Genomic DNA, 11,569 nt, shown 5'->3' on the forward strand with positions numbered 1-11,569 from the left:
TGACAAGATAACCGATGAACAGCAACACACACACCTGCACGGTTCTGGTAGCTGATCACTGGCATCAGGAAGACCAGCAAACAAGTCCAGGTCCAAAAGATGGCCCTGGGCTCCATTTTGGTGTAGTTGACCCCCAACTCGAATGAGAAGTCTCACCTGGACCAGCAGCGCCTTTATAAGGACGGAGGGGAGGAGCTACCCAGGGTGTGTGTGTGTGTGTGTGACTTATTATTCATCAAGTCAATATGTTTTAATAAGGTGGCTCCGTTTGTGTTTGATCCAATTCACCAATTGTCTCATTTTTGGAGACGGAAATGTGCCACATTCACGTGCTAAGTGACCCCATCGGACCCGTGACAGCTGATGGGTTAGGAGGCAGCCAAGATCGAAGTCAAGCGGGACATCGCCGGCGGTGTGAAAGGGTCTCCAGCAGTGCCGTACGGCTGTGTCAACATGTACACACGGAACACAGCGAACGCAAATATAAGATGGCAAATGTTGATTTCCTTTGTTAGGTTCAGTTCTTAGTTTCTAGAAGGATTTAGAAGTTTACCATTCCCATCCAACTTGTATTTCTAGCACACAAAATGTATGACCTCAGGTGCCCGCCTGGTCAGCAGGCACGCCATGTTATCCATCAGTGTTATCCTTCACTGTGACAGTCAGCATCATCATCATCATCACGCCATCAGCGGGCGTCACGGGCGCTGTTGCTTTAAGGAGGAAAGCCAAAGATGAAAGTAAGACCTGCGTAAACAAGACTTGCTGTGATCTGCCGCAAGGACCGGCAGTCCAGGATGTGCATCCTTCATCCTTCATGAAAGCTTTCTTTCAACTTTGATTCATCCAAATGACTTGTTTACACAACTGCAGAGAGTACTGGGCGTCTCCAAGGACTAAGGTGTCTATTGGGGCAAAGGGGTGCCATAGAGGTTTGAATAATAAGTAACATATAAGTTGGATCTTGAGGAGGTTCTAAATAGATGCTGCAAAATGCCAAAAGACGAACTGGAAGTGAGACAAAGAGATGTTTTGAGGAAGCAATGGCTAGCTAAGACGCATTCAAGTGAGACAGGCTGTTCAGCAGATGATCAACAGTGTAAGACCAGAACCTTCCAAAGCCAAAATCTTGCTTTGTGTCGGGTATTCACGCTGTGGCGATCCCTTGATGGCGGTGGGATTTTGAGCTGGACACGCAAGGCCCCTCGCAGCTGAGGTTGGGTTTGAAACTTCATTTGAAAACATTTGAAACTTCTTCAAAGAAAAAAGTCAAGCGGTCCAGCCAAATGTCCCCGACCCTGAGCCGGAGGATCCCATCGGCTGTCCGTCAAGGGACGATCCTCGGTCCAAATCGAGGTTGTTTCTGGTGCAGTCCGATAACCATCAGGCGCCTTTTACGAAGAGCAGGTTGTGGCTGCTGGAGCAAAGTGGGTGAAGCGTCGAGCTCGGATGGAGTCGTCACCCCTCCAGTTCCTGGAAGGTCAGTTTTCCACCTGCTGACCACGTCCGCCTAATGGCTTCCAACGTTATTGTAAGAACATCCCACCTTAGATGTTTTCCACACGGCACAGGGGAGGGGCTGTCATTATGATCTGAGGTGGGTTTTTCCTTCAATGGAACAATGGAGCTTCAGGTTGTGCAGGGCCGTCAAACGGCAGTTAGCTATGGGGAGATGCGTCACGACTGAAGGTCCTCATCTGTGTGGTTAGTACTGACTGGCTTTTCCAACAGGACAACAGGGCACTTCCCAATTCCCGACTGAGAGGGGACTTCTTCCAGAGGAATAACCTCATCCTTATGGACCACGATGCATGTTCTCCAGATCTAAATCCAATTCAGAACATTTGGGGATGGGTGGATGGCAAAAAGAGGCATCAGTTCCAGACAGCGGATGCCCTCTGTGAAGCCATCTGCACCATGGAGCAACATTCCCATTAGCCTCCGGGAAAGACTTGCGCTTCATGCGGCACAGCTTCCGACTTTTGATCAGCTGATGAACAGCCTGTTTCATCTTAGTGCTTATGTGCAATAAATTGCACAAAAAGGTTTTTTATATCACTCCCATTTCTTCTTTTGCATTTGGAAGCTCTACTCAGAACCTCCCCAAGATCCATTTGCACTGCAACTTTCCAACTGGTCTTCCCACCGATTGTAATCACAGTAACGGTCATTACCGCCACCTAGTGGCGATACATGATATTGCTTTCTAGAACAAATGAGGCGTGGCTTCGGAGGAATCAATGATGGCGAATAATCCTACTCTTATCTCACCCAACATTTGGATGGGAAAATAGGGGAAATGTCCCAGGAAAATAGAGGAAAGTAAGAAATAGTCAATAGTACCGTAATGACATGTTGCAATATTCATCATATTCATCATCATCATCATCATCATGTTTGTGTAGGTAATCACTTGACCTGGGATGAAAGCATGGTTAGATTTCATAAATCAATACGCATACACATAAACCAACAGTCAACGTTTCCCACAAAGCCTTGAAAAAGGTCCGATCAATAGGACACGCCTTGCCCACAGGCACTGCGTCACACACCGCTGCTCAAATAACCGCCAAGCAGGGCGTGGACGCCATGATGGATGGAGCTCAGGCTGCTGTTGAATTTAGTGTTTCCCCAAAGAAATGATAGGCCACTATGTCCACAGTGGTGAAGAACAAAGACCACTTGGAGAGACATACATACGTAAGCGGTGTTACATCAGAACTTCTCCTAAGTTGGATGCCGGCGACCTCCGACGTGATGACTGAAGAGGCGATGTTGAGCACCTGTCAACTCACACAAAGTCAAATGAGCATTTCAACGGGAAAAGGTAGAACAAAACTACCGTGTACTCACCATGAAGTGATGAAAGGGTGATGAATATGCACCAACCACTGCAGGGCAGCCTATATATTGTTATGTTTGTGTTAAATGTGACTTATCTCATATACATACAATATGGTGATCATATTGCCGTGTTGTTCATACAATGTGTTAGTCCAACTGTGTTCTTTATGTATTTTGTTTTTTTACCCCACTAAACATTTTCCTTGTTTAGCATCCCATTGGCTAGCTGACCCTCAACCGACATTGTTTTAATGTACTTTTTCAATCACAAAACATGCTTCCTTGTTAGCATCCAAGTAGCTAGCTACAAAATGGCTACCCTAACCAAACCACATTGCACCGCCCGTCTATGACGTCATCGGGGATTGACTCAAAATACGTTTTATAGTTTTAACTCTAGTTTGACATGAAACAATTCTAAATGCACATGAATGACAAACGACAAATGAAAGGGGTAAATTAATATACCTCTATTGAAGAAATTACTTCCTAAAGACACAGATTCACTTTTTTGCAATCATTCAAATCAATTACTCTATTCCAGAAAGTCCAAGAATCTCACCTTCTCCGTCAAAATGCTGGCACTGGAAACACAATTACCCTAATCATGGCAGAACGGGAAGATGGTGGTGATTGATCTCGCTGACACATTTCATCTTTGGGGACAGCCGGGCTCATTGTCTGCATTCCCAACTGGAATTGTAACATTTTTGGCTTTCTGGAAAAGATTCATTGGATCGACATTATTTCTTTAGGGGAAATATCGATTCAGTTCATGTCTGTTGAAAATGAATCTGTTGTAGACACCCAAAAATATATTTTATATTTGTATCAAGAATGATATGCCCAAACAAATGAGAAATGTCTGAAACCCATCATTGATGCAGTACTTCCCGTTCATCCTGAATGGACTGTGCTTATCAAATTGCTGGTACACGCACCTTGTTTGGCATTTGCACTCACAAAAAAACAGCATAAAAAGTGCTTTGTTTTGGATGCTGGATTTAGCAAAATGAACAGCACAGGACAAACGGCGAGTTTGTTACCCACAATTTGGCACGGAACCAAGACAGCGTGCAACCATGTTGAAAACTGACCTTACCGAAAGTTACTGAGAGCCGTTGTCACAACAGCAGTAGAAAGTAAAACTTTAATGTCACTTGAATAAAAAAAGGTCACATTTAACAAAAACCAACAAAGACTTCACGAGCCATTAACGTGAGGCTCTTCTTCCATGTCTTCCACCTCTTCCATTTCCGCAGAGGCCCCGCCCACGTGAGCGTCCATGGGGGGGGCGTCACCGTCCGCCTCCTCTTCCTCTTCCTCCATGCCAGCAACACCTGCACCCACATAAGCGCGCCTTTCAATTCCATTCTATCCAGTACGCTTGTCAGCTGTGTTGTTGGGAAAAGCACAGACCTGGTCGGAGGTCGCGACCTGGGATCTGACCCGCCTGCAGCATTCCTTTCAAGCGCTCCACCTCGGCCAACGAGGACGCATTAGCGATGGCGTTCTGAAAGGACACAAAGTCCGGGTCAAAAATGGCTGACTGGCGTGTGACTCCTCATGCAGTGGAGAGTGAAACGTTCAAAACATTCCAGATTGCCAGGAAGTCTGTACATCAGGGGTGTCCAAACTTTTTCCACAAAAGGGCCGCAGCATGCAGGAGAGTTAAAGGATGCAGGGGACTGTAATATTTAGGGCCAATACTGCCATAAAAATGAGATATTGGGAGCTTGTTAGTCCAGTATGTCCGCAGTCTGGAATGATTTTACCATTGGATTGTAAATATGAAATTCCTAATGACTGGAAAGCGCTGTGAGGAGTCTTCCTGTCGTACTTCTAATCCGATACCACACTAAGAAAGAACCGCTCTAAATCACAAGCAGCCGTGTTTATCAAGGAAATTTAGTTGGGGGAGAGGTTCTCCCCTCATTCCATGTGGAAGTGGTAAGTTTTCTTGCTTCTTTTGTCAAACCCAATTGTCAGTTGGAGAGGCCGACTCGTTAACTCAGTGGCTTATGTTTGCATCGGCCATGTCCCTGCAGAGATCCCATAAGCTGTACAATTTGATGTAACCACAAGCGTAAAAGTGACTATAGGGGTGTTATATGATGCTGCTCTGATAATGCTAAAACTCATGTTTTGAAAGTCTGTGACTATGAAAATATGAGGTTTATTTATGCAGGGTCTGGTTTGCAACCAATTAACTATGGTAAACAAGTGACGACTATATTTATTTATACAAATTGTTTGAAATAATGACCTAACTTTTAGCTATTCACATCAATATTTGGTTATTTTTCTCTTTACAATGTGCCTTTTGCGCTAATGTTCCCGTTTTTATGAATTTATAAAAATTGTTTGCCACTTAATGTGCCTTGGCTTCCCAGTTGTGTGGAATGAAGCAATATTCCATGAACACCAACTCTACCTTGATGGCTTCCACGTCGGCGTGCGACGGTCCCGCCCTCTTCATCTCCAGCTGTGCCGCCATGCCCGGCGTGAACCTGTGAGAGAGCGAGCCGGGTTAGATCATGTGCACGCGCATGCGGCTTCTCTGACCTTTGAACCTGTGTAGTATCTTTTCTTGAGTGAAATACACTGATACGGATCAGACGGCAGTCCCGAGCAACGCCGGCGTCACACAACGCGACACGGCGGCGTCTGGTGTACCCAAGGAACCGCCGTCCATCGCCAACATTCGCCTTACGTTTTGGTTTGCTTGGCAATATCCTTTGCCAGCTGAGCACCGCGTTTGCCTTTGAACATTTTCTCTGCCTCCTGGCGTTCCTGTGACCACAAGCACACGGTTAAAGACAAAGCCGCCATTATTCCAAAGGCCTGGGGACTCAAGAGACCATCTGGTCCTTCTTGACAGAGTGGAAGGCCACCCTGGATGGCGTCACGGACAAAACGGTATCATCCTCGCACTCACCTTGAGTTTGACTTTCTGAAAGTCGAGCACTCGGATCTGTGGGATTTTGTTGATGACGTACAGTCTGTAGTGCTTCTTGTTGGTCACGGGGTTCCTCAACAAGCTGCAACAACAACAAGGAGCATAATGGAGCATGGAGGACTGGACAAGTGCTCAAAGAGATCTACCAAGGGGTCCTAACCTGAGGAGAGTCAACGTCTTCACTGAAGCCAGCGGCTCCAAGTCTCCCTGCACCACAACAACCATCAACATTCCCATTCATCTTCTGCTCTTTCTTCTTGTGGAGACTCACCAGCTCCTGGATGCTGTTGTTGGTCAGGATGAGCTCTCGGAGACTGGGAAGACACTGCTCCAGGTTCTCTCCTATGCGACTGCACACATCACGGCAATGACAGTCATTTTCTAATCACTCTGGATCGGGGTGACACATTTCATTGCCGACGCTCACCGAATCTATACCTGATTTTTAAACATACTTCTCCATTTTCCAATCCACAGTCTCCGCTATCACATAGCAGGATAGTGATGACGTCACATGTGCTGCAACTCACCAGATCCTGTTGTTGTTCATCAGCAGCGTTTTGAGTCGTTTGAGAAGCGGGAAGCCGTCCAGTTTTCGCACTTCATTGTCAGAGAAGTCCACAGTGTCAAACTGGTCCAGAGTGGCTCCCAGGTTTTCCAGAACGGGGATTTTATAACCTGCAGAACACCAAACAGAAGTGTAAAAGAATTGGTAGCAACACAATAACAAACAGGTTAGGTTGTGACGACATCAAATATCGATTATCGATAGATCGAGTAATAGGATATAGTGGCGCCTCTGGACAACAAACGAGCTAGGCAATGCTAACCGCAGCTCATCGGTTCTACACTTTGCAGCGTTTATTCAAATCACATAAAAACACATTATGTGAACTTGAAAAGTGAAGCTAACATGCAAGAACGGCGACGTGTAAGAAAGTGAAATTAACGAGGCCTTGTAGCGGAAGACGCTAACAAACGACGTGCTAACGCTACCTCGGAGATCCAGCTCTCTGTCCCTCACTGGGTTGGTGTACTGAGCCGCCTGCTCGATTAACTCCGCGGATAACTTCACCATTTCTGCTCAGTGGCCAAACACTCTGTCGTATTCCTTTGTTAACTTGCTACAGGACTGGCACCCACGCGCTGCAACCCGGAAATAGTGTAGCCAATGTTTGTACTTCCGGTTCACGAGCGGGCGCCATGAAATTCGCCATTAGTGTTTCCCGCCCCCTGCTGTACTGGAGGAAAGTGTTACAGCACCGATCAATGTCAGAGAGTGGCTAATTCATCAACTTCTTTATTATTTCGTTTCTTATTTATTTATTCATTTAAAAACAGATGGCATGTGTGAGCGAGCGTCACAGAATGGGACGGATGTGATGTAATAGCAAAACACTCCCGCTAGAGGGAAGTAAAACAAGCTTAAGCGAACTCGAGCCGTTTTAGAGGGAAGAGAAGAAGAAGAACAACAAGAGGAAAGAGGAAGACAAACGTTGGGGCGTTAAGTTGCTGAGTCATCACAGAAATCTAACGTGTCTTTGTGTTTAAAATCCCCACTGACGGCGACAGTCCGTCGTGTGTGCAATGGATGACGTGGAGATTACAGATGTGGATGAAGGCGATGTGGTGGTGGAGGTGGACAGAACGCCCCCCAAGAACCAGGAGCTGACTTCTTTTGGCGTGATGGGTAACGACTCCTATTCCTTCCCCGCACAAAACAGCTAATTAATTCAATAACTTAACGAAATAACTGTACTACTAGTGTGTCCCATGTCATTGTAAGAAGCTAGCTCCGTCAAATACAGTAGCGTGAAGAGACGTAATTGTTTGTTTGTGTTTTAAACAAAGTCTTATTTATGTAAGTATTGTTAACCAATATTTGTTGACGACTAAACCAACCAAAACCAACCAGCTGCAGAGCTGCTGTCTGCGTACGGATGGTACCTGCTGGTGGCGCTGGTGGCGGCCTACCTGCTGGTCCAGTACCTGAGCAAGAAGAGGTCCAGTCGGAGCCCCCAAAGCGCCGAGTCGTCATACACGCAAGGTGACTTCCTTATCACACAAACACTGAACTTCTCAGTGAATTGCTTCACTGTGATTATTGTACAGGCCTGTTTTCAACCAATATCAAACGACGGTGGCCCGCATTGCTTTTATTTTGAAGACAGGAAGTGTGTTGTGTGGTCACGCACACACTGAACTGCTTCACTATGATTATTGTACAGGCCTGTTTTCAACCAATATCAAACGACGGTGGCCCGAATTGCTTTTATTTTGAAGGCAGGAAGTGTGTTGTGTGGTCACGCAAACACTGAACTGCTTCACTATGATTATTTTACAAGCCTGTTTTCAACCAATATCAAACGACTGTAGCCCAATTTGCTTTTATTTTGAAGGCAGGAAGTGTGTCGTGTGAGTTGAGAAGGTCCCTTTACTGTTACTAACAGACACGGCCTGCGCAAATGATCAATTTACCCGCCGTAACACAGTCCTTTGTTTACTACGATCTTCCCGTGAGCTGGCATCCTGAAACCATGGCAACGTTATTTTATTATGAAGTTAAGCCACGTCTTCGCTGGTGCTCGCCGGCTTGCGGCCATTTCTTCTGGTCAGCGAAGACCAGGAATGGAGACTGTTTTGTCCCAGTCCCCATCGATGCCCAACCCGACTCACTAGCGCCTGTTGACTCTCAAAGATGCCGAGGCGGTGGTGAGACGCCAGGAGGCCATGGAGGCATCGCGCAGGAAGATGCAGGAGGAGCAGGACGCCAAAGCAGCACTCTTTAGAGAGAAGCAGAAGCAGGTAAAGTACACACACACACACACACGCCATGTTGCTTCACAGACATGACCTTTGACCCGGGTGTGTGTGTCTGCGTGCAGCAAGAGGAGGAGAAGAGGAAGCAGAAGATCGAGAGCTGGGAGAGCATGAAGCTGGGCAAGAGCTACAAAGGAGCTAGCAAACACTCTCAGGTCAATGTTGGCATGTTCTCACCACCTCCAATGTTGGCATGTTCTCACCATCTCCAATGTTGGCATGTTCTCACCATCTCCAATGTTGGCATGTTCTCACCACCTCCAATGTTGACATGTTCTCACCATCTCCAATGTTGACATGTTCTCACCACCTCCAATGTTGGCATGTTCTCACCATCTCCAATGTTGACATGTTCTCACCACCTCCAATGTTGACATGTTCTCACCATCTCCAATGTTGGCATGTTCTCACCATCTCCAATGTTGGCATGTTCTCACCATCTCCAATGTTGGCATGTTCTCACCATCTCCAATGTTGGCATGTTCTCACCACCTCCAATGTTGACATGTTCTCACCACCTCCAATGTTGGCATGTTCTCACCATCTCCAATGTTGGCATGTTCTCACCACCTCCAATGTTGGCATGTTCTCACCATCTCCAATGTTGGCATGTTCTCACCACCTCCAATGTTGGCATGTTCTCACCACCTCCAATGTTGGCATGTTCTCACCACCTCCAATGTTGGCATGTTCTCACCATCTCCAATGTTGGCATGTTCTCACCATCTCCAATGTTGGCATGTTCTCACCATCTCCAATGTTGGCATGTTCTCACCATCTCCAATGTTGGCATGTTCTCACCATCTCCAATGTTGGCATGTTCTCACCATCTCCAATGTTGGCATGTTCTCACCATCTCCAATGTTGGCATGTTCTCACCATCTCCAATGTTGGCATGTTCTCACCATCTCCAATGTTGGCATGTTCTCACCATCTCCAATGTTGGCATGTTCTCACCACCTCCAATGTTGGCATGTTCTCACCACCTCCAATGTTGGCATGTTCTCACCACCTCCAATGTTGGCATGTTCTCACCACCTCCAATGTTGGCATGTTCTCACCATCTCCAATGTTGGCATGTTCTCACCATCTCCAATGTTGGCATGTTCTCACCATCTCCAATGTTGGCATGTTCTCACCATCTCCAATGTTGGCATGTTCTCACCACCTCCAATGTTGGCATGTTCTCACCATCTCCAATGTTGGCATGTTCTCACCATCTCCAATGTTGGCATGTTCTCACCATCTCCAATGTTGGCATGTTCTCACCATCTCCAATGTTGGCATGTTCTCACCACCTCCAATGTTGGCATGTTCTCACCACCTCCAATGTTGGCATGTTCTCACCACCTCCAATGTTGGCATGTTCTCACCATCTCCAATGTTGACATGTTCTTACCATGACATGTTCTTGTATCTGCGTGTCCTCAGGTCACGTACACGTCCAGCTGGCTTCATCTGCAATATGGCACTTAGTTGTTTATCAGACTGCAATGCACCAAGTTGTCCACTAGGTGAAGCACCTTCACTGTAGTTGACACTGAACGTTTCCACTGCGCTAAGATGATCGAGTGGGATATGGGATACGTTGTGGTGGTCTACAGCCACGCTTTCCCTGTTAAAACGTAGAATGTTGGTGACACCAGTCATGGCTGAAGGTTCAAGGCCGAGGAGACCAGGAGTCTTGGGCTGACCACTGATCAGTCCATGTAGCTTAGCTTTAGCTTTAGCTTGCTAGCAGCCGTGGGGAGTCCTTGTAGCATAATAGCTGTGCGATGCGGTATAAAGGATGAATAGGAGTGTGATGGTGACTACTCGGACGCCATTTTTATCCCTGATGATGGTCGTGACAGTCCAGTGTTCAGTATTCCGTGGCCGGGTGTGAGCCGTAGTTGGTGTATTCTTCCGCCGGAACTAGTTCTCGGGCAAGTATCGTGTTTACAGGCCAAAACGGACCACCACCTGTCCACGCCACACGCCACGCCCTGCCCCGCCCCAATTGAGATGCGCCTTTATTGTCATGCTTAACAGTGTGAACGCGAACCAGACCACACAGGAAGTCACCAGCGTAGGTTTTTTTGAGTCCCAGACTACGACGGCGAGCAGTCAAGGTGTTTGACTCTCTTGTGTCTCCACAGAGCAGCGACGACGGCGCCTCGTCCAGCACGTTTGTCAAACCAAAGACAGACAGGAAGCCACTTCGCAGCTCTGGTGAGACGAACCAAATATTGAATTTTCCTGCCAAAATTAGGAGCACATTGGAAAGATATCGCTAGTACTGCTTTGAGTACTGCGACTGTACACAAACATAATGAAATGTTTCTATTCTAGACTACAATCCCCTGAGCGGTGAGGGAGGGGGGTCCTGCTCCTGGAGACCTGGCAGGCGGGGGCCGTCGTCAGGTGGATGAGGTTAGAGAAAGTCAGAGACGCTGGTCTGTCCGACCTTTGTCCTCTGACCCCCCCCCCAGCTGACACAAGCTCACAGCCTCCTGGACTCGGACACACCCCCTGTATGTTAGCACTCAACGCGTAGCTGCTAACGTGTCATCGCGTCGTCCGGGTCCTGGAGGACAACGGAAGCTTGCAATGACGCCGCTCTTGTAAAAGGTTGCCAACCAGCGAGGGCGGCTGAAGGACGTCAGCGTCTGGTTTGCTTTTTTTCAGATCTGCGTTTACATCACAGCTGCTTTGGGTTGCATTCAGTGACGCTAATGACTTCAGAGCAAAATAAACACGAGGTGGTCATATCGTCTTCGAATTCTAAGAAAATAAAGTTTTGTTCAAGATTTGTCTCCACGTTACACGTCCGTGTTGAAATCATGAACTTTCTCATCTTCCAAACCACAAACGTCCGCGTGCGTCTGCGTGGCGCAATAACACAAACAGCACAGAAGTGTTTCCCAGTGAAGGTGGGGTCTTGGTAACCATGGGAACCAGGACCTC

The 11,569-nt window shown here is 47.1% G+C and overlaps 2 protein-coding genes across 2 annotated transcripts; one reads left to right on the forward strand and one right to left on the reverse strand.

The window, feature by feature from the left end:
* Positions 1-3,979: 3,979 nt before the first annotated feature.
* On the reverse strand, positions 3,980-6,972 carry snrpa1 (small nuclear ribonucleoprotein polypeptide A'). The gene is made up of 9 exons (XM_058089683.2): positions 6,800-6,972; positions 6,334-6,481; positions 6,075-6,153; positions 5,964-6,010; positions 5,783-5,885; positions 5,558-5,637; positions 5,279-5,354; positions 4,264-4,357; positions 3,980-4,184 (listed from the first exon to the last, which is right to left on the reverse strand). The coding sequence occupies exons 1-9, from the start codon at positions 6,879-6,881 to the stop codon at positions 4,048-4,050; spliced, it is 846 nt and encodes a 281-aa protein (XP_057945666.2). The 5' UTR covers positions 6,882-6,972; the 3' UTR covers positions 3,980-4,047.
* Positions 6,973-7,247: 275 nt separating this feature from the next.
* selenos (selenoprotein S) lies at positions 7,248-11,427 on the forward strand. Its single transcript, XM_058089684.2, has 6 exons — positions 7,248-7,493; positions 7,719-7,850; positions 8,502-8,608; positions 8,689-8,778; positions 10,762-10,834; positions 10,955-11,427. The coding sequence occupies exons 1-6, from the start codon at positions 7,391-7,393 to the stop codon at positions 11,032-11,034; spliced, it is 585 nt and encodes a 194-aa protein (XP_057945667.2). The 5' UTR covers positions 7,248-7,390; the 3' UTR covers positions 11,035-11,427.
* The last annotated feature ends 142 nt before the right edge of the window (positions 11,428-11,569 follow it).

Source organism: Doryrhamphus excisus, linkage group LG13 (assembly GCF_037039965.1).
Source record: "Doryrhamphus excisus strain RoL-2023G ecotype Guam linkage group LG13, RoL_Dexc_Guam_v1.1, whole genome shotgun sequence".
In the NCBI taxonomy this organism is placed as follows: domain Eukaryota; kingdom Metazoa; phylum Chordata; class Actinopteri; order Syngnathiformes; family Syngnathidae; genus Doryrhamphus; species Doryrhamphus excisus.

What these genes read in the sequence shown, in the direction of transcription:
- snrpa1 (XM_058089683.2), bottom strand. Translation starts at nt 6,881, where the DNA reads ATGGTGAAGTTATCCGCGGAGTTAATCGAGCAGGCGGCTCAGTACACC. An exon ending in ACAACAGCATCCAGGAGCTG is followed by an intron (nt 6,011 to 6,074) that starts GTGAGTCTCCAC and finishes GTTGTGGTGCAG; the next exon opens with GGAGACTTGGAGCCGCTGGC. An exon ending in AGGTCGCGACCTCCGACCAG is followed by an intron (nt 4,185 to 4,263) that starts GTCTGTGCTTTT and finishes ATGTGGGTGCAG; the next exon opens with GTGTTGCTGGCATGGAGGAA.
- selenos (XM_058089684.2), top strand. Translation starts at nt 7,391, where the DNA reads ATGGATGACGTGGAGATTACAGATGTGGATGAAGGCGATGTGGTGGTG. An exon ending in GACTTCTTTTGGCGTGATGG is followed by an intron (nt 7,494 to 7,718) that starts GTAACGACTCCT and finishes AAAACCAACCAG; the next exon opens with CTGCAGAGCTGCTGTCTGCG. An exon ending in GAGCTAGCAAACACTCTCAG is followed by an intron (nt 8,779 to 10,761) that starts GTCAATGTTGGC and finishes GTGTCTCCACAG; the next exon opens with AGCAGCGACGACGGCGCCTC.